The sequence below is a fragment of the Anolis sagrei genome, chromosome 7 (genome assembly GCF_037176765.1).
Source record: "Anolis sagrei isolate rAnoSag1 chromosome 7, rAnoSag1.mat, whole genome shotgun sequence".
Classification (NCBI taxonomy): Eukaryota; Metazoa; Chordata; class Lepidosauria; order Squamata; family Dactyloidae; genus Anolis; species Anolis sagrei.
In genome coordinates, this window is record NC_090027.1 from 25517162 (window position 1) to 25542884 (window position 25723).

At 40.4% G+C, this 25723-nt stretch overlaps 1 protein-coding gene across 3 annotated transcripts; it reads left to right on the forward strand.

The window, feature by feature from the left end:
* The first annotated feature begins 1400 nt into the window (after positions 1 to 1400).
* FOXRED1 (FAD dependent oxidoreductase domain containing 1) lies at positions 1401 to 25643 on the forward strand. Of its 3 annotated transcripts, none has more exons than XM_060787748.2 (12): positions 1401 to 1568; positions 7153 to 7397; positions 8248 to 8358; positions 9297 to 9415; positions 11590 to 11684; positions 12936 to 13037; positions 13970 to 14046; positions 16359 to 16519; positions 17830 to 17959; positions 18918 to 19022; positions 20676 to 20963; positions 23929 to 25643. In XM_060787748.2, the coding sequence occupies exons 1-11, from the start codon at positions 1481 to 1483 to the stop codon at positions 20928 to 20930; spliced, it is 1488 nt and encodes a 495-aa protein (XP_060643731.2). In that variant the 5' UTR covers positions 1401 to 1480; the 3' UTR covers positions 20931 to 20963; positions 23929 to 25643. The 3 variants fall into 3 exon arrangements, with proteins under 3 accessions (XP_060643731.2, XP_060643732.2, XP_060643733.2); XM_060787749.2 differs by having other exon boundaries at positions 20676 to 20932; XM_060787750.2 differs by having other exon boundaries at positions 7153 to 7373.
* The last annotated feature ends 80 nt before the right edge of the window (positions 25644 to 25723 follow it).

Genomic DNA, 25723 nt, shown 5'->3' on the forward strand with positions numbered 1-25723 from the left:
GGTCATCTATGCACTGAGTCAGGTTCAGCACTTATTATTATTAACTTTATTTATACCCCGCAAAATCTCCCATAGGACTCAACGCGGCTTACAAAGGCCAAGGCCGCCAACAATCAACAGCATACAATACACAATAAACTCATAAGCAAATAATAAAACATCAAGCAAAACAGTAAAACAGTAAGACAATGACACCGTGACACAATTAAAACCAAAAGCCGGGCCAAGTGTGATGGACAAAATTTAAAATGCTGAACTTGACAGGTAATATTTGGAGGTATATGGAGGTAGGTGCAATGTGCAGATAATCCTGAGTCTCTTTGTTGTTCATTCGTTCAGTCGTCTCCGACTCTTCGTGACCTCATGGACCAGTCCACGCCAGAGCTCCCTGTCGGCCGTCACCACCCCCAGCTCCTTCAAGGTCAGTCCAGTTACTTCAAGGATGCCATCCATTCATCTTGCCCTTGGTCGGCCCCTCTTCCTTTTGCCTTCCACTTTCCCCAGCATCATTGTCTTCTCTAGGCTTTGCTGTCTCCTCATGATGTGGCCAAAGTACTTCAACTTTGTCTCTAGTATCCTTCCCTCCAATGAGCAGTCAGGCTTTATTTCCTGGAGGATGGACTGGTTGGATCTTCTCGCAGTCCAAGGCACTCTCAGAACTTTCCTCCAAAACCACAGCTCAAAAGCATCGATCTTCCTTCGCTCAGCCTTCCCTAAGGTCCAGCTCTCACATCCGTAGGTGACTACAGGGAATACCATGGCTTTGACTAGGCGGATCTTTGTTGCCAGTCTGATGTCTCTACTCTTCACTATTTTATCGAGATTGGACATTGCTCTCCTCCCAAGAAGGAAGCGTCTTCTGATTTCCTGGCCACAGTCTGCATCTGCAGTCATCTTTGCATCTAGAAATACAAGTCTCTAGCAAAGTGCAATTGGGACTTGAAACCAGGACAGCCAGGTCTTCAGGCTCTTCCTTAGACACGAGGAACGCTCTGAGGAAAACAAACAAACAAACAAAGGCGTACATCTTATGGACTACAGCTCCCAGAATCCCTTGTCATTGGCCAAGGTAGCTGAGGCTGCTGGGAGTTGATATCCACTATAAATTTCGGTAAAGGTGATAATAGACGGGATTGGAAGTGCCAGTCCTCACTGCGCGTGCGCAGAGAGATAGCGGGCTGGGAATGTCAATGACAGCGGGGGGGGGGGGGGGAAGGACTGCGCTTATTGGCTGTCTCCTCAAACCGTTGCGAAATGATTGGACGCCGATTGGTCCTCTGGTAAGGCGCGTGCCGGGTAAACGCGGCGCCGGATTGGTCAAAGGGATGGAGAGCGGGCCCGTCCAATCAAAGCGGGTCAGGGACAGCAAGGGGAGGGCTCGAGGAGGATAAAATGGCCGCCCCGCGGGAGGTTGTGTTTTTTAGTCGGAGACCGCGCCTGCGCTGTGTGGCCTGGAGCCTGGGAAGCAAAGGGAGGCGGCATGTTCGGCGGGCGGGCGGCGCTGCTGCTGCGAGGGCTGCGGCCCCGGCTGAGGGTGGAACCCCGGAGGCACCGCGACCCCTTCAGAGGTGGGGCTGGCTGACTGGGAGGGCGCTCTTCGGGAGACCAGTCGCTTTTATTATTCACTAGCCGTCCCCTGCCACGCGTTGCTGTTTCCCACTCTGGTGGTCATGGGGGTTCTGTGTGGGAGATTTGGCCCAATTCTATCGTTAGTGGGGTTCAGAATGCTTTGTGATTGTAGGTGAACTATAAATCCCAGCAACTACAACTCCCAAATGTCAAGATTCTATTTTCCTCAAACTCCACTAGTGTTCAAATTTGGGCATATTGAGTATAGGTGAAGAGTTTGGTCCAGATCCATCATTGATTGAGTCCACAGTGCTCTCTGGATGTAGGTGAACTACAACTCCAAAACCAAAGGACACTGCCCACCAAATCCTTCCAGTATTTTCTGTTGGTCATGGGAGAACTGTGTGCCAAGTTTGGTTCAATTCCATCGTTGGTGGGGTTCAGAATGCTCTGTGATTGTAGGTGAACTATAAATCCCTGCATCTACAACTCCCAAATGTCAAGATTCTATTTCCCCCAAACTCCACCACTGTTCACATTTGGGCATATTGAGTATTCGTGTAGAGTTTGGTCCAGATCCATCATTGTTTGAGTGCACAGTATTCTCTGGATGGAGGTGAACTACAACTCCAAACCCAAAGGACACTGCCCACCAAACCCTTCCAGTATTTTCTGTTGGTCATGGGAGAACCGTGTGCCATGTTTGATTCCATTCCGTCGTTGGTGGGGTTCAGAATGCTCTTTGATTGTAGGTGAACTATAAATCCCAGCAACTACTGTTACTGTATTGATGTGATGTTTTAACTAGTGACAATTGTTGATGTCAAATTGTATATTGTACTTCGTGAATCGTTGGGCATCGAATTGTGCCTTTTTTGTAAGCCACCCTAAGTCCCCCCTACGGGGTTGAGAAGGGCGGGGTAGAAGCACTCCAAATAAATAAATAAATAAATGATCTACAACTCCCAAATAAGAAAATCAATTTTTTTGAGTGAAGGACATGCATTGGGTTGTTAGGTATCTTGGGTCCAAATTTGGTGTCAATTCGTCCAGTGGTTTTTGAGTTCTGTTAATCCCACAAACGAACATTACATTTTTATTTATATAGATACATACATAAGTAATAACCATGTCATCTGTGGGTCTGGTCAGTTGTGGAAAGAGAAATGTGGGAGAAAGATTGCATCTACGGGCCCTTCCACACAGCCATATAACCCAGAATATCAAGGCACGTAATCCACAACATCTGCTTTGAACAGCGTTATCTGAGTCCACACTGCCATATAATCCATCTCAAAGCAGAAAATGTGGGATTTTATTGAGCTGTATCAAAGGGATCTAGGCTGCAGAATCAGTGTGGGTTGGCAGCTCTTGGCTCCATGCTTTAGGAGGAGCCTGAAAACATGGTTGTGCCTTCCCAGAATAAGGAAAACACCCAGCAATATGCCCTCAAAATGCACTTTACCACTGATTTAGGACAGACTGCGTTCCCTCATCTCTCTTTGAAAACTCTATACCAGTTATATCCTACCTTGTTCATGCCCAGCGTTATTTTTAATTTTTAAACTATTACATTTGGCCCGGCCATAGGTTTTTAAATGCTTGTGTGTTACTGTTTATTGTTTATGTGATTTGTATTAATTGTATTGTATTGATTTCGTTATTGCTTTCGTTATTGATCTACTGTTGGGCTTGGCCTCATGTAAGCTGCACAGAGTCCCTTGGGGAGATGGTAGCGGGGTATAAATAAAGTATTATTATTATTATTATTATTATTATGGGGTGCTGGGCTTGCAGTTTGGATATATCTACAGATATATAAACCTTTTTTCCTAGTTCCAACAGACCTCACTATCTCTGAGGATGCTTGCCATAGATTCAGGCGAAACATCAGGAGAGAATGCCTCGAGACCATGGCCATACAGCCCGAAAAAACCTACAACAACCCATTATAATTATTGTGCTTATATGTAATGTAAATACTTGCAGAAAGTTAAGCAGTTACTGATGTCATCTTTAGAAAGGCATATATATATTCTACCATCCTGACCAAGTTTGGAGCTAATGGGAGTCCCAGTCCACCCCCAAACAATATAAAAAGTTCCCATTATACGGGCATACATTTTCTGATGTGATTTGGCTAAATTTGTTGTATATTTTATGTGTTTTGTTTTGCACTGTGTTGACTTGTAAGCCGCCCCGAGTCCCTTTTGGGAAGTTTTTGGGAAGTTGGGGCAGGATCCAGTACCATTTTCTCCTGACATTTTGCCTGCATCTGTGACAAGCGTCCTCAGAGGTCTGTTGGAAAAAGGTCTCTGAAAAAACTTCTGAGGAAGCTTGCCACAAATGCAGATGAAACAGCAGGAAAAAAAATGCTACTGGAACATGGCCATACAACCCAAAAAACACCCAGTGATTACTGCCATGATAGCCTTGGACAACAGTGTTAGAAAATTCTTATGAAGAGAAATTCTACTACCATATTAATAGAAGTTAAAATTCTAGTAAGATAATATGAAGGAGTCAAACATTTACACGATCTTGTGTTCAAAGGTTTTGTTCTGATGGAACTTGACATGTTTAGACCTCAGAATGTTGTACGATGAACCAGGGCATGAAATCCAAGGTGTAAAATTACAACTAAATGCAATTAAAGAGTCGAGGTTTTGGCAAAAGCTTTAGTCCTGAATAAAATTTTGGTGTTGCCTGGAACTGTGGTGATAGGTCACACTTTGATGGGGTCCTTCCAAAGTTGCTCATATTTTGGATGGGGCAGCCCAGACCTCTGCTGAAAGGGCAAGTTGCACTGCCACTCAATCTCTTTTCTCCTTTATTTCTGTCCTCCCGTGTCCTCATAGCTGTATTCAATTTGTTTGCAAAAAATAATGATCAAAGTGCATATTAGTAAAGCATAGATAAGATTGCTATCATATAAGTACATGACAGAATCAAAAACAGAGTAATTATCTGTTGTAAAGGCAAAAAGTGATATTAAAATGGTGTGTAATATTGGAGCGGAAGGAAATGCAAGTGTAATAAATGTTCATAATTAATTCACCTTCTCAGATAGCCTTCTATCCATAGATAAGTTCAAGCTAATAATTAATATTGCTTGAATGTATTATTACAGGAGTGGGCAAAGTGTGCCTCTTCCAAGGCTGTTTTTGTTTCCATCTGTACCAACCTTTTCTGACATGATTAAATGGTTAATTGCTGTCTTCTGAAAGCCTCCAAGAATGTATTACACCTATTAATGAGATATCAAAATCCCTTTTCAAGTCCTAGACAGTTCAGGTCCTGTGCTATTCTAATAATGTAATATATTGTATATACATATTATAATTATAATATTATAATGTAATGCAATATAATAATAATATGATATTATAATTATATATTTATATTATATGTAATATTACTAATAATATTACGATATAGTGGTATGGTGCAATATAGCAGTGTTTAATGCTGATATTGTACTATGCTAATAATGTAATATATTGTATACAATATATACCTTGTAAGCCGCTCTGAGTCCCCTTCAGGATGAGAAGGGTGGCATATAAATGTCGTAAATAAATAAATAATATTTGGCTGAGGCCCATTTGAAAAGAAATCCTCCCGGTCCCCTTCTCCCCTTCATTGTATGTCTTGAGAATTCATATGGAATCATCTGGATGTTCCTTGGAAATCTTTGTCCTATGAGAATATATGATAGACACGTTTCCCTGAAGCACAATCTGTGCGTCCATATCAAAACCATATTTCCCTGAAATGCTTTGTAGTGGAAAAATGCTGAAACTCTTCTAAGCATGTCCCTCAAATGATGTTGGACTGGATCACCAACTGAAGCCAACATTATCAAAATGTGGAGGTGATGCCTTTTTTTCTTATGAGGTTGCCTGCAGAAGTGTTCAGAAGCTACCATTATTGCAGAAGGCAGCAGCCACACTTTTGTTGGACATGTGCCTTTGAGAGTGCGCATCCCTGATCTTGGATTAATTGTCTTGATCTCCAGTTTGCTTCTGAATTCAGTTCTGGTGATGGATTTGTCCTACAAAGCCCTAGTCAGCTTGAAGCATATGAGTGTTCCCGAAGTATTTGATCCTCAGCAGAGGTCTCGTTGAGTGTCCCTTTCTCTGTTGAGTTTCTGGTGGGCAGATACAGGGTGCGGCAGCATAACTTCCTTTTTTAAAATGCGCGCCATTCAGTCGGTTGAAGACATAGCGGAGCGCAAGTGATCTCGTTCAAGAGGCGGGAATATAAAGTTTTGTCCTGACACAGTTCAGTCGCCATCATTCGTTGGAACAGTGAGGAGCATGCTTTTGCCACTGAGGCCTACTTTTTGAGCAGATGTTCTGTGATCGCAACCCAGCGCGCCTTTCGGAAATGCTTTAATTTAGCCCCATTGGCCCCTGTCCCGGACCAGAAATAAATTGTGACGTGGGTCACTATAGTCAGACAAACTGCAAGTGCGACAAGGCGTTCTGCACGCAAACATGCATCTGCCCTTGGACTTTCCGATCGTTCTGTGAGGAGAATTGTTCATGATGATCTTCATTTTCATCCTTACAAGATGGCGATTGTGCAGGAACATTCTGAACGTGACTTCAATTCTTGGAGAAATGAGTGTGAGGTTCTTCTCGAAGTCGTTCCTGAGGACGCTATTGTTTTTTTTAGTGATGAATCCCATTTTCATTTGTGTGGATCCGTCAACAAGCAAAACATGTGCTACTGGGCTGACAACAATCCTTGAGAATTTCATCAAAGGCATTCGCCTAAAATCACAGTGTGGTGTACAATTTCCTCAGCTGGAATTATTGGTCCCTGGTTCGTTGAGGAAAATGAAGTGACAGTGACAGTGAATTCGGACCGGCATGTAAACATGTTACAGGAATTTTTATTTCCCACGGCTAGATGGGTTGGACTTAATTTGGTTCCAACAAGACTCTGCAACTGCACACACTTCAAGAGCATCAATGGCTGTTTTGAGGGAACACTTCCCAGAGCACCTCATCTCAATTAGGGGATTTGGCCCCTTGTGATTTTTTTCTATGGGGTTTTTTGAAATCCTGTGTTTATGTGAACCGTCCAAGGACACTACAAGATTTGAAGACCAATACCCAGGAAGAAATTGCCAACATAACGCCTGCTATGCTGGCAAGAGTCATGACAAATGCCAGAAATGGGTTTACTCAGTGTATGGAGAATGGGGGACATCACCTACCTAATTTGATCTTCAAAACTACGTAAAACAAAACTTTAGGTATGCACCTACATTATAAAAAAACAAATTTCTGATTCATACAATGGGTTTTATTAAGTTTTGAAAAAAGGAAGTTATGCTGCTGCACCCTGTATAAGGCTTTGCTGTTTTACAGTCTTTAGTCGTCAAAACCAGGAGTGATTTCCCTGAATATTTTAAATATTTTAAGTTTCTAAATTGTTTTTAACAAGTTAGGTTAGATGTTTTTAGATGTTTGTTTATCATATTGAGAACCCTGATGGACTGAGCAGTGATAATAAATGTTTTCAGTAAATGCATCACAGGACAGTTAAATGACTGTGTGTCTCTCCTTCCAGATTTGCCGAAGGGATTGGACAAGTTCCGTCAGAAGGTGAAGGGGATCTTGCCTGGCAGTGACTGGACCCCTTTGCCTGTGTCAGGAGACCTGCCTCCTGAGCAGGCTGATGTGGTCATTGTCGGAGGAGGTGTGGTGGGATGGTCGGTTGCCTACTGGTTGAAGAGGAATGAGCCCCGGAGTGGTGCCATTCGAGTTGTGGTGGTTGAACGGGACCTCAGTGTGAGTTGTCAGAGCTCTGCAAGGGTGCGTGTTGATTTAGGCAGATCTTTCAATCATTCAATTCTGGTGTAATAATTGAATTCATCGTTTAATTTTAACCATCGGATGTTAATTCCTTACTGTTGAATCTTAACACTTGCTTGATCTCCACCCCCCAAAAATAGGCGTTGCTTTTGGGGGAGTTGCCAACGTTATGTGCTGAAGTCATGTATTCATTAGACTAGGCCAGGGGTCCAAAAACTTTTTTAAACAGAGGGCCAGGTCACAGTCCCTCAAACTGTTGGAAGGCCAGATTATAATTTGAAAAAAACATGAATGAATTCCTATGCACACTGCGCATATCTTATTTGTAGTGCAAAAAAACCCCACTTAAAAACAATACAATAATTAAAATGAAGATCAATTTTAACAAATATAAACTTAGTATTTCAATTGGAAGTGTGGGCCTGCTTTTGGCTGATGAGAAAGGATTTTGGTTGTTGTGCTGTGCTTTCAAGCCGTTTCGGACTTAGGTTGACCCTGAGCAAGTGCTGGGTAAATGACCTTTGAGGGCCATATCTGGCCCCCGGGCCTTAGTTTGAGGACCCCTGGACTAGGCCATGAATACCTGTCTGGAAATGCCTGTCACTATAAAGAGTCTTGGGACACCTACATGTCTAACAAAGTATACATGTTAGTAAATAAAAACTTGTTAAGGGTTCAGGATATCACAAGAGTCTTTTCCCTAATTGCAGCAACTGAGCATGACCACTCCTCTGGAAATATCTTGAAGCTTCTGGGTGACTTGGGGCCATTTATTGTGATCCATAAACATTATGAAGAGTATTAAACTGTACTATGAGTGACACCCCCTTTTCTCTCTTTTTTATTACAGTATTCCAAAGCATCCACAGTACTCTCTGTTGGGGGGATACGGCAGCAGTATTCAATGCCAGAAAACATCCAGATGAGCCTGTTCTCAGCAAACTTCTTGCGCTTAATAGACGTATGTCATGCTAGCTAGGATTTCCTGGGATTGCTGGATTGTCTTTGCTGTTTGCCTGCCTCTGTTGTTTCTGACAGTCCCCATCAGAGTCCCTGGAACAGTCAAATGGGCTGGCACATTACCTAGGAGGAGGACACATAGCAGTGAATTCTTATAGATCTGTAGATGTCAAGAATACAATGATGACATACCCAAATATATGATTAATTTGTAATTCCTGAGCTGTACATGCTTTTAATTGTCATCAGGTATGTTTGTTGCTAAAGCTCTGCCCTGGGAGAAGTTTTGCCATGTGCTCCATTGCATCTGTTTTAGACATTCAGGCGTTCTGAGAGCTGCATGAATATAAATGTTGAGAGCATCCCAATATCAGGTTTAGCATTCACATCTGTTAGAGTGGAGTCCTGATTTCTTTTAAATTAAGTTTTAAGACTGTTGTAGGATTTTCAAGGATTTTCAAGTAGATAGCAGTTTCAGCCTATACATGTTTATGTTAGGTCAAAGTTAGAGATGTAGTTTTTGTATTTACTTACATGCTGTTGGGAATTTTAATCACACTACAGGATCTCCAAAAATGTCTCCTTATAGCCATAAGAATTGTTTCATTTGCTCACTGTCTTACATAAATTATCCAGCCCTTGTTACCTTTCTGCATTTCTTTAATTTATGTCCAAAATGGAATCCCTAGCACAGTGGCCAAAGTGAATGTTGGTGAATGCCCACTTGTTATAGAATTTCCACTGAATGCTGTGTCATTTATTGAGTTAATAGGCCTAGATTGTTTATACTGCAATATATGAAGCAGGTTAGGTCTTGAGAAGCTACTGTTCTCTCAGTCTTCAATCTCCATCTATAATATGAAGCTCTCAGTCAAGGTTTATTAATAAAGCGGATAAAGCAGACATTGGAAAGTTCAGTTCATTACCTTTTGGTTCCAGGACTACCTTCACGTTATTGGCCAGCCACCGGTAGATGTTCAGTTTAATCCTTCAGGCTATCTGTTCCTGGCTTCAGATGAAACAGCTGCAATACTGGAGGAGAATGTGAAAGTTCAAAGGTATGGGGACATTGGATTCTATGGACATTGAGGAGAAAAGAAGGCAGTGTCTCAGATGTTAGAGTGCCTGAGGTCATGGGCAATATCGTGTTTATGTTTATGTTTAAATATGGTTCTCTGCTTCCCCAGTAGAGAGTACCTAGTAGTTTGAAAGATCCAAGTTCTCTTTCCATTTTCTCCCTGGGCATCTAAAAGTAAAGCTAATAAGGTGGTTCTGAGGAGGAAAGCCATAAATGTATGAACTGATTGGATTATAAAGTATTTATTGTTGGGGACTGGATCCTATCCTTGCTTTTTTGTTGTTGTTCATTTGTTCAGTTGTTTCCGACTCTTTGTGACTTCATGGACCAGCCCACGTCAGAGCTCCCTGTTGGCCGTCACCATCCCCAGCTCCTTCCAAGGTCAATCCAGTCACTTCAAGGCTGCCATCCATCTATCTTGCCTTTGGTCGGCCCCTCTTCCTTTTTCCGTCCATTTTCCCTAACATAATTGTCTTCTCCAAGCTTTCCTGTCTTCTCATGATGTGGCCAAAGTACTTCATCTTTGCCTCTACTATCCTTCCTTCTAATGCGCAGTCGGGCTTTATTTCCTGAAGTGTGGACTGGTTGAATCTTCTGGCAGTCCAAGGCACTCTCAGAACTTTCCTCCAACTCCACAGTTAAAAACCATCTATCTTCCTTCGCTCAGCCTTCCCTATGGTCCAGCTCTCACATCCGTAGGTGACTATGGGGAATACCATTGCTTTAACTATGCGGATCTTTGTTGCCAGTGTGATGTCTCTACTCTCACTATTTTATCAAGATTGGACATTGCTCTCCTCCCAAGAAGGAAGCGTTTCCTGATTTCCTGGCTGCAGTCTGTGTCTGCAGTAATCTTTGCACCTAGAAATACAAAGTCTGTCACGGCCTCCACGTTTTCTCCCTCTATTTCCCAGTTGTCAATCATTCTTGTTGCCATAATCTTGGTATTTTTATGTTTAACTGCAACCCAGCTTTTGCGCTTTCTTCTTTTACCTTGATTAGAAGGCTCCTCAGCTCTTCCTCGCTTTCTGCCACCAAAGTAGTGTCATCTGCATATCTAAGGTTGTTAATGTTTCTTCCAGCAATTTTCACCCCAGCCTTGCATTCGTCAAGCCCCGCACATCGCATGATGTGTTCTGCATACAAGTTGAATAGGTTGGATGAGAGTATACAGCCCTGCCGCATGCCTTTCTTATTTAAGCCAATTAGGGTCATGTAAAACATGCAAATTACTTCCACTTAGGAAAAGTAATTGATGGATCTCCTGCCCACATCTCTAATCCTTGAGCTACCTTCACTCACCTTTCCCCCAAAAAATTCCTTTCTGGCCTCAAGACATTCTCTGTAGGGACCAGTAGATGTATTAACCAGTAGATGTAAACATGACCAGATTCTTATAAAAAAAATAACAGGAAGATCTGGGCGCAGTTGTGAAAAGAAACAGACAAGTAACCAAATAGACAAGTAGAAGTTTATTAATACAAAATTAGAGTTCATATTAACTCCCAAACAATTTAATCATTCACAGTTACCACAAATCCTGTTTATATTTTTTCCCGCAGCTGACTATCCTATTTCTAGGACATTTTTCATCGTCTCTCTGCAGTCTTTTCCCTTTTCCGTGACATTTTTCCCCTGCCTTCTGTGAGAAACAAGCCACAGTTTTGACCACAAGAGTCATCTAGTCCAAACCCACTTCCCTTCTCCCTTGTAGCCCCCTCCCTCCACAGCTTTCCCCATGCTATGATTGGCTGGCACTAGCCAGATTTGCCTAGCTCCTCCCTCTGCAAGTACCTTTTCTGTGACTCAAAATCATGAACATGACATCCCTTTTCCATCTTCTTTAATTGGAGCAATTGCTTAGCTGATTGTTGTTTTGATTAACTAACAATTTTGGTTTTCCAGGATTCTAGCCCAGGCATGGGCAAACTTGGCCCTCCAGGTGTTTTGGACTTCAACTCCCAGAATTCCTAACAGCCTCAAGCCCTTTCCTTTTCCCCTTTAGCAAGCGGCTGAAGGGGAAAAGAAAAGGGCCTGAGACTGTTAGGAATTGTGGAACTTGAAGTCCAAAACACCTGGAGGGAGGGCCAAAGTTTTCCCATGCCTGTTCTAACCAATTGTATTTTAATAAGAATTCTTTTAATGGTTTTTCAGGATGGAAGGAGCAAAGGTGTCTCTGCTTTCACCAACAGAATTGAAAAAGAAATATCCATGGATGAATACAGATGGTGTGGCATTGGCTTCCTGTGGTAATGGACTCTGTTTAATGTAACACATATAATCAACACTGTTACTTTCAGTAAAGCATTAGAGGGGAAAAGATAACATTATCTGTGGGGGTTTTTTCTATGCAAGTTAAAGTAAAACTGTAACATAAATAAAATAGTGAATTCTTTATAATTTGCAGATTATTTTAGTGCCAAATTTTTGCAGATCTAAACTGGAACTTCTTTCTTATATCCTACTAGCCATTCCCTGCTACACGTTGCTGTTGTCCAGTCTGTGTATATGTGTTTTGTGTGTGTATATATGTGTGTATATATATTGGTGCATATGTGTATTTATGTGGTTATGCATAAATACACATGTGGTTATGCCAAAGCCCTCAGTGTTGCAGTGGGTTAAACCGCTGAGCTGTTAAACTTGCTAACCGAAAGGTCGCAGGTTTGAATCCGGGGAGTGGTATGAGCCCCCGCGGTTAGCCCCAGCTTCTACCAACCTAGCAATTCGAAAACATGCAAATGTGAGTAAATCAATAGGTACCTCTCCGGCGGGAAGGTAATGGTGCTCCATGCAGTCATGCCGGCCACATGACTTTAGAGGTGTCTATGGACAATGCCGGCGCTTGGGCTTAGAAATGGAGATGAGCACCAACCCCCACCACAAGTCGGACACAACTGGACTTAATGTCAGGGGAACAATGTGGTTATGTGCATGTGTTGTAGTGTATTTTGTATTTTTTAGCTTTTTAAGCCTCTTCCGCTGTGTTTTCCAGTGTTTTTTATGACTGGTGGTTACTTGTTGGCCTGAGAGGTGTCTTGTGTCCAAATTTGGTGACAATTTGCCCAGTAGTTTTTGAGTTATGTTAATCCCACAAACGAACATTACATTTTTACTTATATAGATTAGCCGTTTCCTGCCAGGCGTTGCTGTGGCCCAATCTCTGTATATGTGCTTTGTGTATGAATATGTGTGTGTATATATTTGTGTATATATGTGTATTTATGTGGTTCTGCGCATGCATTTTTATTTATTTTTTTTGGCTTTTTAAGTCTTTTCCGCTGTGTTTTTCAGTGTTTTTATGAGTTATTTATTTATTTATTTATTTACAATATTTATATACCGCTTTTCTCACCCCTAGGGGGACTCAAAGCGGTTATGATGGTCACTCGTTGGCCTGATAGGTACATTGTGTCCAAATTTGGTGTTAATTCGTCCAATGTTAACCCCACAAACGAACATTACGTTTTTATTTATATAGATGGTAACTTGTCTTTTAGGGCTGGAAAATGAGGGCTGGTTTGACCCTTGGACTCTCCTGAATGCCTTACGAAACAAAGCAATCTCAATGGGTGTCTACCAGAGCTGTGGTGAAGTGACATGTGAGTTTTTCCTTTCTTAATATTACCACCATGCCACCTTCATTATCACTACCAAACAGTTCAGTCTCTGGCCTAGAGAGTGCCAAGCATTTGAGGATTTAATTGGTTCCGGCAGATAGCTGATTTATTTCTTTGTTGTGTCAGTTTTAACAAACCATCCTACTGCTGGTCACTTGGAAGACCAGTATCATCTGAGAAAGCTTTATGACCAGGATCACAATTTGTACCTTTCTGTATCTTATTGTCCCAGTCCTACCACTGAGTAACTATGCTTAAAAATCTTTTTTATCACTCTGTAAGGGCCCCTGAGCTAGGAGAGTGATATCGACATAGTAAAATAGAGCAATTAATCTTAATAGTGCTGCTAGATTCCTTCCCCTTTCCTTCCTTTTAATACTTTTTCTGATGCCATTCCTTTGCTTTGTATCAGCTTGGCTGTAGGATGAAAATGAATGCTTTATTTAAGGTTAAGTGTGGCATTGTTAAGTGCCCATATACAATAAACTCAGCAGTAACCCTCATTGTACTTTAAAATGGAGGTCTGCCATCCATCTCTTACTCCTAGGCTATTAGTGTAAATTTTGGAAACAGAATAAAATTGAGGAAATGAAAGATAAATTTGTGTTCTGATTCCATAAATTTAGTAAACAACTCTGATTTGTGTAATTCTGTGAATACATCAATCCATCAAAAGCATGATGATCACTCCAACTTAGACATCTAAGTTGCAGCGTGCTCCCGCCAAACAGGTTTATCTGACACAAAAATAATTATGCAAATATTTTTATTTTCCCAGGCATTTTAATTGATTTTGCTAATTTATTTGGACAAGTTTTATTATTAACTAAACTGTCACACACATACCCCCTTTTTATATCCTTTAATTTACAGTTTAATTTGTAGCTATTTCTGTGCTTCTCAACCCTGTTCAGCTTTCATTTCGGATGCCACAGAAATGACGACGCAGGATGGAGAGCGAATTGATTTTTCCCGTATCAAATATGTTAATGTAAGTCATGTTTCTCACTATTTTAATTGAGGCAGAGTGGAAGCTTTAGGCATAATACTGACACCCAAAAACCAGTGTCCTATCAAAACTTCCATTTTGAGATGCTTGTGTGGGCGTTTTGAAGTAAGATGCCTCTGAAAAAGTATCCAAATTATCTTGCCTTTCACAGTTTAAGAAAAGGTGAAGAAGGCAGGCTAGGAAGATAATTTAGTGTTGATTGCATATGTCAGATGTTTAAGGTCATCAAAAGAAGGGTGGAATCCTCGGCATGCGAGTGCGGAGAAGAACAAACCACTGACCACCTGCTGCAATGCACCCTGAGCCCTGCCACATGCACGATGGAGGACCTTCTTGCGGCAACCCCAGAGGCACTCCAAGTGGCCAGATACTGGTCAAAGGACATTTAACCAAATACCAAATTTACAAAATCTGTGTGGTTTTTTCTCCTTTTTTTCCTTTTTCTTTTTAATCTCTGTGCTTGTTTTGCTCTGTTAGAATTGTAAAACAATGGTTGCTGATGACACGATAAATAAATAAATCAAAAGAATAAGCTTGATTCTAGTATCAATGCATTCCTGGTTATCAGATTAGAGATCAGATTAGTCTGGCATGACTTGTTTTTGATAAATCCATGTTGGTCATCACTAATAGTCAACATGGATTTATCAAAAACAAGTCATGCCAGACTCATCTGATCTCTTTTTTCGATAGATTTACAAGCTGGGTAGATGCGGGGAATGCCGTGGATGTAGCGTACCTGGATTTCAGTAAGGCCTTCGACAAGGTCCCCCACGACCTTCTGGCAAGGAAACTAGTCCAATGTGGGCTAGGCAAAGCTACGGTAAGGTGGATCTGTAATTGGTTAAATAGACGAATCCAGAGGGTGATTCTGCCCAATGCTTCCTCTTCATCCTGGAAAGAAGTGACAAGTGGAGTGCCATCAGCAGGGTTCCATCCTGGGCCTGGTCCTGTTAAACATCTTTATTAATGACTTAGATGAAGGGTTAGAAGGCAGGATCATCAAGTTTGCAGACGACACCAATTTGGGAGGGATAGCCAATACTCCAGAGGACAGGAGCAGGATTCAAAATTATCTTGACAGATTAGAGAGATGATTGGCCAACACTAACAAAATGAAGTTCAACAGGGACAAATGCAAGATACTCCACTTTGGCAGGAAAAACGAAATGCAAAGATACAGAATGGGGGACAATGCCTGGCTTGAGAGCAGTACATGTAAAAAAGATCTTGGGGTCCTCGTGGACAACAAGTTAAACATGAGCCAACAATGTCATGCGGCGGCAAAAAAAGTCAGTGGGATTTTGGCCTGCATCAATAGGAGCATAGTGTCTAGGTCCAGGGAAGTCATGCTACCCCTCTATTCCGCCTTGGTTAGACCACACCTGGAATTTTGTGTCCAATTCTGGGCACCACAATTCAAGAGAGATATTGACAAGCTGGAAAGTGTCCAGAGGAAGGCGACTAAAATGATCAAGGGTCTGGAGAACAAGCCCTGTGAGGAGCGGCTTAAAGAGCATGTTTAGCCTGAAGAAGAGAAGGCTGAGAGGAGATATGATAGCTATGTATAAATATGTGAGAGGAAGCCACAGGGAAGAGGGAGCAAGTTTGTTTTCTGCTTCCCTGGAGACTAGGACACGAAACAATGACTTCAAACTACAAGAAAGGAGATTCCATCTGAAGAACTTCCTGACTGTGAGAGCCGTTTAGCAGTGGAACTCTCTGCCCTGGAGTGTGGTGGAGGCTCCTTCTTTGGAAGCTTTTAAACGGGCTGGATGGCCATCTGTCAGGGGTGCTTTGAATTCAATATTCCTGCTTCTTGGCAGGGGGTTGGACTGGATGGCCCATGAGGTCTCTTCCAACTCTTTGATTCTATGATTCTAATAGACAAGAGGTAAGGCTACTTCAGGCACAAAGATCTACATAAATGCTCTTGTCTGGTGTTAGGACCTCTATCATGTATATTTGTGTCCTCCTTCCATTGACCTAATTGCTCTTCCCCGATCACTGTGAACCAACATTGAGTTCAGTTTCAAGCTTCTATATATGTACACACAACATATACTAATGGCACAGCAGGGTTCCTTGTCTTTCTTACTTTATTGGGGTATGCTTTTCCAGGCAACACTGTTAATTGAGAAGGAGGATTAAGGTAAACAGGAGATGACTGACTTGAAAATGGCAGTCTTGCTTTTTTTCAGAGTAAAAATAAATATATGTCATCAGCACTCAAGAAGCCTTCTGTACATCCAGTAAAACATTGTGAGCTTGTTCTGACTGTGTCACCCATCTAGGTCCAAATGCCCAACAGTACTGAATACGCCACAATCCAGTGTTCCCTTGTGGTGAATGCAGCAGGAGCCTGGTCAAGCAAAGTGGCAGAGATGGCTGGCATTGGGACTGGCCCTCCAGATTCAGTGTCTGGAGTCAAGTTGCCAGTGGAACCTAAGAAAAGGTTTGTTCAAACAGTCTTTGCGGTGTCTTGTTTAATGTGCCTCTTCAGTCTCAGGAGTGAAAGATACTCTGATGCTAAGATTTGGATAGAGAAGAAAACATGTACCGTATATTCTCAAGTATAAGCCGGGTTTTTCAGTCCTTTTTTTAGGCTGAAAAAGCCCTTCTCTGCTTATACTCGAATCAGAGTTATTTATTACTTTACTCTGTTACTACTTTTATTACATTTCCATTATTTTACTCTATTATTATTATTATTTTTATTGCATTTATTATTTTACTCTCTTCTATATAAATAAAAATGTAATGTTCGTTTGTGGGATTAACAGAACTCAAAAACCACTGGACGAATTGACACCAAATTTGGACACAAGACACCTAACAATCCAATATATGTCCTTCACTCAAAAAAAGCGATTTCGTTATTTGGGAGTTGTAGTTGCTGGGATTTTAGTTCACCTACAATCAAAGAGCATTCTCAACCCCACCAACGATGGAATTGAACCAAACTTGACACACAATTCTCCCATGACCAACAGAAAATACTGGAAGGGTTTGATGGGCATTGACCTTGTGTTTGGAAGTTGGAGTTCACCTACAACCAGAGATCACTATGGACTCAGACAATGATGGGTCTGGACCAAACTCTACATGAATACTCAATATGCCCAAATGTGAACACTGATGGAGTTTGGGGGAAATAGAATCTTGACATTTGGGAGTTGTAGTTGCTGGGATTTATAGTTCACCTACAATCACAGAGCATTCTGAACCCCACCAACGATAGAATTGGGCCAAACCTCCCACACAGAACCGCCATGTGGGCCACAGCAACGTGTGGCAGGGGATGGCTAGTTATTAATATTGGAAGAATACATAAACACATTTACATTGAAGAATTTTATACTAATAGTTTAATCAAAGTTGGTCAGTCTTATCCTAAATTATAGTTTTATGTAAATATTCAGAAACATTTAACCTGCTGATGCCTCAGTTGATGTAATTTTATTGGTACTTATTTAATTTTGCAATTTACCAGTTGCTGCTGCATTTCGCAATGTAGAATTCTGCCTTTCTCCCAATATAGGACCCAAAGTTGTTTACAAAGAAAGAGAATTGAATACAGTCTTGTAAAATTGCTTCCGTTACTTTTCTGTAAGACACCTAAATCACAACAAAACCACTCTTTTTTTGGCTCTGGAAAAGATTACAAAGAGCATTGGTAAATGCCTTGTGAGACAATCGGTGAACAGAGAACTTAGATGTTTATTAAATGTTGCTTCAAGTATCTCCTTGTCCTTTTGCCACTAGGTATGTTTACGTGTTTCACTGTCCTGATGGGCCAGGTTTGGGGTTCCCAATGCTAATAGACACTACAGGAGCTTACTGCCGGAGGGAAGGCTTGGGTGGCAACTACCTTGGAGGCATAAGTCCCACAGAAGTGAGTTTATTGTGATTTCATTGGGAGCTGATCAAAGGAGCCCTTAGACAAAGAGGACTATGGCCATGCTGGCAGCTGCATTCTTTTAATGACACAAAGGGAAGGGATCTTGCAAGAATACTGCAGGATTGAGCTAGTTTGTTGGGTTGTCAGGGGTGCTTCTCTAGAGACTAGGGCTTGGACCTAAACATTTGGAAGAACTTCCTGATGGTAAAAACTATTCAGAGGTGGAATGTATTTCCTTGGAGTGTGGCAGAGTGTTCTTCTCTGGAGGTTTTTAATCAGAGGCTGGATTGCCATCTGTCAGGGGTGCTTTCATTGTATTTTACTGCATGGTGGGGGGGGGGGGTTGGACTGAATGGACCCTGTGGTCTCTTCCAATTCTAGGGTTCTATTATTTCCACCAAAAAATATCCTCTCAAAGGGTTCAGGTTTACATATGCAGACTGAGTATCTTTATTTGGACATCTGAAATGCTACAAAATCCAAAATTTTCTACACTGGTTGAGTTAGTGACTTCTTTGCTTCTCTATCTTGGTCCCTATGAAGTCGCACATATGGTATTTCCAATATTTTAAAATATTATTGTGTCAGTGTACCTTCAGTTACATGTATAACATAACATAAATGAATTCTGTGTTTAGGCTTGGGTCTCATCTCCAATATTTTGAATATTCAAATTTTCTACAGTCTGAAAGGCAAAACACATTTAGTTTCAATCGTTTAAGATAAGAGATTCTCAACTAGCATATGTGTATTGGTGTACGTTTGACTTTATCTGGGTGATCCAAAACCATTATGATTCCGAAAGGATTCAGGGCTGGGTTTTCTTGATTCATACCCAGCATTGAAATCATTCTTCACACAAACAGCTTGTGTACGCTAGTGCTTCTTGTATACACCTTTCTGTTTAGCATACACCTTTCTGTTTAGATTAGTGTTTGCTATCCCTTCTCAGGAAGAAGAACCAGATATCCAGGATTTGGAAGTAGATCATGAATTTTTCCAAGAGAAGGTCTGGCCCAACTTGGCCCATCGGGTGCCTTGCTTTGAATCCTTAAAGGTAAAGTGGTGATTGGTGATTTGATGAAAGGAGATTCTTAAACATCCTTTTAAAGCACAGTGCCAGTGCAACACAGCCCAGTTATGGTAAAATAATAAGCAGCAACTTTCGACTAAGGAGTCAGAGTAGCATAATGAATTGAGCATTAGATTACACTCTGTAACATGATTTTTGCTCCTGGGTTATAAACGTCATTTCCTAATTGGTTCTATTATAAAAAATTGAAAAGGTTTCTTAAACTGCAAAAACTTTGCGGTCTGCACAAAGGTTAAAAATTGCATATTTTCATTAAGGAAAATCACTAAGTGCCTAGACTGAATGTAATAGTAGTACTACCCTCAGGCACAAAAACCAAGTCTGGAGTATAATAACTACTTTCATAGTAGTTATGAATATAAGCCGAGGAATCTAATTTTACCACAAAAAAACTGGGAAAACTTATTGACTTGAGTATAAGCCAAGGGTGGGAAATGCAGCAGCTACTGGAAAAATTCAAAATAAAATAGGTACCTCAATTAATGTAATTTATTGGTATCAGTAGCTTAAATATTTTTTGAATATTTACATAAAACTGTAATTCAAGATAAGACTGTCCAGCTCTGATTATACCATTATTCTAACCTCCTTCAATGTAAATGTGCTTACATATTCTTCCAATAATAAAGAGTAAAATAATAAATGTAATAATCTACATAAATAAAAATGTAATGTTTGTTTGTGGGATTAACAGAACTCAAAAACCACTGGACGAATTGACACCAAAATTGGACACAAGACACCTAACAACCCAATGTATGTCCTTCACTCAAAAAATGATTTTGTCATTTGGGAATTGTAGTTGCTGGTATTTATATTTATATAGTTTATATAAAGTTCGCCTACAATCAAAAACATTCTGAACCCCACCAACGATGGAATTGAACCAAACTTGGCACACAGTTCTCCCATGACCAACAGAAAATACTGGAAGGGTTTGGTGGGCAGTGTCCTTGGTTTTGGAGTTGCAGTTCACCTATATCCAGAGATCACTGTGGACTCAAACAATGATGGATCTAGCCCAAACTCTATACGAATACTCAATATGCCCAAATGTGAATACCGTCGGAGTTTGGGGAAAATAGAATCTTGACATTTGGGAGTTGTAGTTGCTGGGATTTATAGCTCACCTACAATCACAGAGCATTCTAAACCCCACCAATGATATAATTGGACTAAACCTCCCACACATAACCCCCATGTGGGCCACAGCAACGCGTGGCAGGGGATGGCTAGTAAAGTAATAAATGTAATAATAACAATAATAGAGTAAAATAATAAGTGCAATCAATATAATAATAGAGTAAAATAATCTAAATGTAATAATACTAATAGAGTAAAATAATAAACGTAATAAAAATAATACTAATAGCAGAGTAAAATAATAAATAATCTTGACTCAAGTATAAGCCGAAGGGATTTTTTTCAGCTTAAAAAAGGGGCTGAAAAACTAGGCTTATACTTGAGTATATACAATAATACAATTAAAGCATGGAACAATAGAAAGTTTTAAAAACATTTTAATAAATAAATTAAAAACATGATTTAGTGAATGCAGTCTGCAGATATTGGCAGTGTGAAATAATTGACAGGAGCTTGATTTTTACTTTTTGACAGGTGAAGAGTTCTTGGGCCGGTTATTACGACTACAATACTTTTGACCAAAGCCCTGTAATTGGCTTGCACCCACTGGTGGAAAACCTTTACTTTGCTACCGGCTTCAGTGGACATGGGCTGCAGCAGTCCCCAGCCGTTGGCCAAGCCATTGCCGAGCTCATCCTGGATGGCAAATACAAGACAATCGACCTAGAGGCATTTTCCTTCAACAGACTCATCAAGGGGGAGAAGGTTCTAGAGAGGAATGTCATCTAAATGTGAGCATAAACCTGGAAATCCATTTTGAAGGTGAGTCCCACCTTTTTCTCTTTTCCAATCTCCATTCTTTCCTTCCTCAGGAGTTAGGAACCATCTGCCCCTATTACTGTAGCACAGCCATGTTGTTTCTGTTGGAATTCAACACACTGCCCAAGTCTCAAGTCCTCATTGAGGAGCAGTTAGTTTAGTATAGACTAAGGGTTTTCTTTCCCCCATGTCTCCTGTATGACAGTTGGAATGTATCTAATTTTTTCTGTCTTTATTTCTGATCTCATTCTGATTGGTAGTTTAAAATGGAAAGTTTTCTACTGCAGGCTTTTTGAATCTGACTTTTGCCTTCTAACACTTCAGTATGTCACATATGTGCTGTGTGCTTTGAGATCTCTCTCTGCATGTGTGTCAGGAGAGATGTAGTACTTGGATGGCTTTTCCCTCTCTTGAAACCTTAGAAGAGATGGGCATTAGAGTAGCTCAGACCCAGTTCTTTACCATGAAAAAATGTAGTTTGTTCTTTATTATCTATATAAATAAAAATGTAATGTTCGTTTGTGGGATTAACAGAACTCAAAAACAACTGGACGAATTGACACCAAATTTGGACACAAGACACCTAAAACCCAATGTATATCCTTCACTCAAAAAATTGATTTTGTCATTTGGGAGTTGAAGTTGCTGGGGTTTATAGTTCACCTACAATCAAATAACATTCTGAACCCCACCAACGATGGAATTGAACCAAACTTGACACACAGTTCTCCCATGACCAACAGAAAATACTGGAAGGGTTTGGTGGGCAGTGTCCTTTGGTTTTGGAGTTGTAGTTCACCTTCATCCAGAGATCACTGTGGACTCAAACAATGATGGATCTGGACCAAACTCTACACAAATACTCAATATGCCCAAACGTGAACACTGGTGGAGTTTGAGGAAAATAGAATCTTGACATTTGGGAGTTGTAGTTGCTGGGATTTATAGTTCACATAGCATTCTGAACCCCACCAATGATAGATTTGGGCCAAACATTACACACAGAACTCTCATGCGGGCCACAGCAACACGTGGCAGGGGACGGCTTGTTGTAAATAAACCTTTTGTTATTTTTAAGATTAGACTCTATATGTTTGCCTCCTAAGCTCTGAATTCTTTATAGCCACATCACATGGCACTTCATGCCCTTCTTGCCAATGAGCTGATGTTCAACTTTAGTATCCTGTTTGCTTTTGGATGCTCTGCTATATATTTTAGGGTAATTTTACCTAACAGTTTCCACTCACCATCTCTTCTCCTACTCCTCTTTCGCCCTGTTTCAGTGGTTTCTGAAAATGGCTGTTAAGGGACAACATTTCTTAGGATAAAAATGGAGATACTATAATGGTATTTAATGGTAATACTACCATTTTACCTCTAGTTAATTGCTACAATCTGTATCCATGCCCTGTTCGCCCCAGCTTAATAGGTATCTTGAGCAATGATCAATCTACTTGCCCCCGAGGGACTGGGAAATTGATGTCTCTGTTCAATGTTTGATGTTTTGTCTTATGTAAGATATTATGTAAGGAAACAGTTTGGGACTCGCCTATCTTCGTGAACGTATCTCTCTCCATGTACCAACCCGGGCCCTTTGATCTTCGAGGGAGGCCCTCCTTTTGCCCCTGCCAATCTCACAAGCTCGTCTTGTGTGTACAAGCGAGAGAGCCTTCTCCTCTGTGGCTCCCCGACTCTGGAACTCATTACCTGGAGGGATCAGGAAAGCCCTTACACTAGAAACGTTTAAAATGGACCTTAAAACCTGGGTCTACTGCTCTGCCTTTGGCAAGTAGGTGCACAACATGATACTATTGCTCCTTTCAACGCTTCTGCCACTGGAGTACACGCCCCCCAAATGGGAAGCTTAGTTTCACAACTGTGCGTTTTTATGACCTCCTTGCAGATAACTTGCTCCTATTTTTATCTCATTAAGAGTTTTTAACATTTTATGCTGTACATGTGGCCTGCCCACTGTTACTGTGATTGTGTTATTGTAGTTATTTTGTTACCGTATTCATATCTTTTTTTTCTATGTAATTATGATTATGTTGCTTGTTGTTTATGTTTTGGTTTTATTTTGCTGTAACATGTTATCCAAGCTTGGCCCCATGTAAGCCGCTCCGAGTCCCTATTGGGGAAGTGGTGGTGGGGTATAAATAAAGTTTGTCACAGTATGTCACAGCAAACGAGATCTATATGCTGGATTTCGTATCAGAAAATCACAAAACGAACACTTCCCAAGCGTCTAGGACTGTGTGGTGTATTTTCGAATGATGCGCACAGAACCAAGTCAGGTGGCCTTTTGCAATTGACAGATCGTGATTCTGTCGATGTTTATTGTTTCCAAATGCTGCTATTATTATTATTATTATTATTATTATTATTATTATTACAGTTTGTATTTTTATTTAATTTTAGTTGTTAAGTCATAATTTGTTTTTGTATATTGTATATATTTGTATATTGGGTTGCCAAATTTTGTTACTATGGGTGTATTGTTGTTGTGTTCGGACATTGAATGTTTGCCTTTTTATGTTCGGAATCCATCCACCCTAAGTCCCTCCGAGGAGATAGGGCGGAATATAAATAGTTTTAATTATTAGTATTATTATGATTCATTTTCTCAAGAAAAATGTCCCGAACAATCACAATCTCAGCTGTTAAGTTTTATATAATAACACAATGTAACACAATTTTTATTCCTGGGTTATAAATGTCATTTCCTAATTGGTTCTATCATAAAAACATGGAAAAAGTTATTAAACTGCAAAAGCGCTGTTTTTGCTAGAAAAGCACATTTTGCTATAATTTTTCAATAAATATCTCATCATAAAGTCTCAACCAATTCAACATAATTTGTGGCAGCCACAAAAACAATTATTTTCAAAGTATGTACTGCACAAACCAGGAACAGATTTTTTTTCAAATTTTGTTACATAGTCTAATTGATTGATTTGCTCTCTTATAGGGAGAAGCTGCCCCCTCTTCTTTCCATCTGGCCATCAATATCGTCATGGATTGATAACAAGTGGCAGTCCTGGGTTTCCCTGATTCAGTACGAAGAGATAGGAGATGGATTTACGCGGAGTCCTGGATGAAAAAAGAACACCCACAATGTGATTGATGAAGCATAATGAAGCACTGAATTAGTTTGAATCTTCGCAGTCATGAAAAGTTGCAGCACTCGTTTCAGCATGCAAAGACGCAGCATTTTTCAAAAAGAGGAAATCTAGTGCGGCTCTTCTAAAATTGGACTTTCTGTTATAATTGGCTTTCTGTGCCATCTAATCATTTGATATTGTTGAAATTGATCACTGGTTGAGATGCAACTGCTAGTTGGATGGGTACCTTTACCAAGGATTTTTCCCTGAGCGAACCACAGAAACATCCTTTGAGGAACGACTGAACTTTCATCTTTCTTCTTAGCCCAGAAATCAGGTTGACTTCTTACTCAGCTATTTGATTCTTTATTTACAGCTGTGTTAACAGTTGGAGCACTGAAAGCAGTTGGGGCACTGAAAGCTAAGAAGTTGGAGCACAGTTGGAGCACTGAAAGCTAAGAAGCTCTTCCTTTAGAGCTTTGGCTTAAATTCCTGAGATCTACCAAACCTTGCAGAGGAGGAAACAGTTGTGGAGTGGAAGAGATCCATAAGTGTCACGTGGATCATCTCCCTGATAGTGCAGGAATCCTCTGATCAGTGAAATCAGGTGAAAGAAGCATCTGTGAGGGGTGGGGGTCCTTGCACAAAACTCTTTATCTCCCCCCCCCCCCATGCAGCCCTATGATAATAATAATAATAATAATAATAATAATAATAATAATAATAATTTATTTAAACCCCGCTCCATCTCCCCCAGGACTCGGGGTGGCTTACATCAGGCCACGCCCATCAGAACAATAACAAAATATTACAAAAACATAACAAAAGCAGAAAATAAAAAACATAAAATGCAAAAACCAATATAATAGACGACAGAGCAATATAAAATCAAACGTTAAAACACAAAGGAATTTCACTGGGCGGGGCCAATTCAAAAATGGAATTTAAAAATTTTAAAAACTCTGGAAGATAGGGCAATGTAAATTTTTCAGGAAGGGGGATCCAGGGATGAGGAATGATTTAATTGCACGAACCATAAAATAAAGTGCTTCTGAGGTTATTTTGGTCATACAAATGAAATGAATGTTTGATCATAACTTAGACCTTGCTATGCTCTGAAAAGTCAATGGCTTAGAAAACAGTCCTGAACACACTAGTTCTTTAAGGCTTTTGGTGACCTTGATGCGGTGAACAATAGCCAAAAACTCGAGTACGATTGATTATCCTGGATTCTTATCTTTTGGATCAGAAAGCAGATATGAAATTAAATGCTGTTTTTAAAAGGAAGGAATATTTTTTGCAAATCATAATACCCAGGTGCTTGAGAAGGCAAAAACAAAAGCTGTTTCAAGGTGAAATCAGTTGGATAAAAATTATTAATTTTTGTATGCATCCTTACCTTAATTTTACCCTTCTGGATTTCAAAAATATTTTTGATCAGAGATGGCCGCATTGTAAACGTAAGAAATGTGTAAAGATGATGCAAAGTAGTATTTTTATATTTGTCCCAGCTTTGTTTTTTAAAAAACAACCCTATTGTCAAGTCTCAAGCTCAGAAAGGAGGCTTATTTAAATGAGAGAGAGAGGAAAAAAATACAGCAGAACCCACTCTGAAGTACAATGGCTGCTCGAAATCAGTTAGAGTTTGATTTTGGTGTCTGT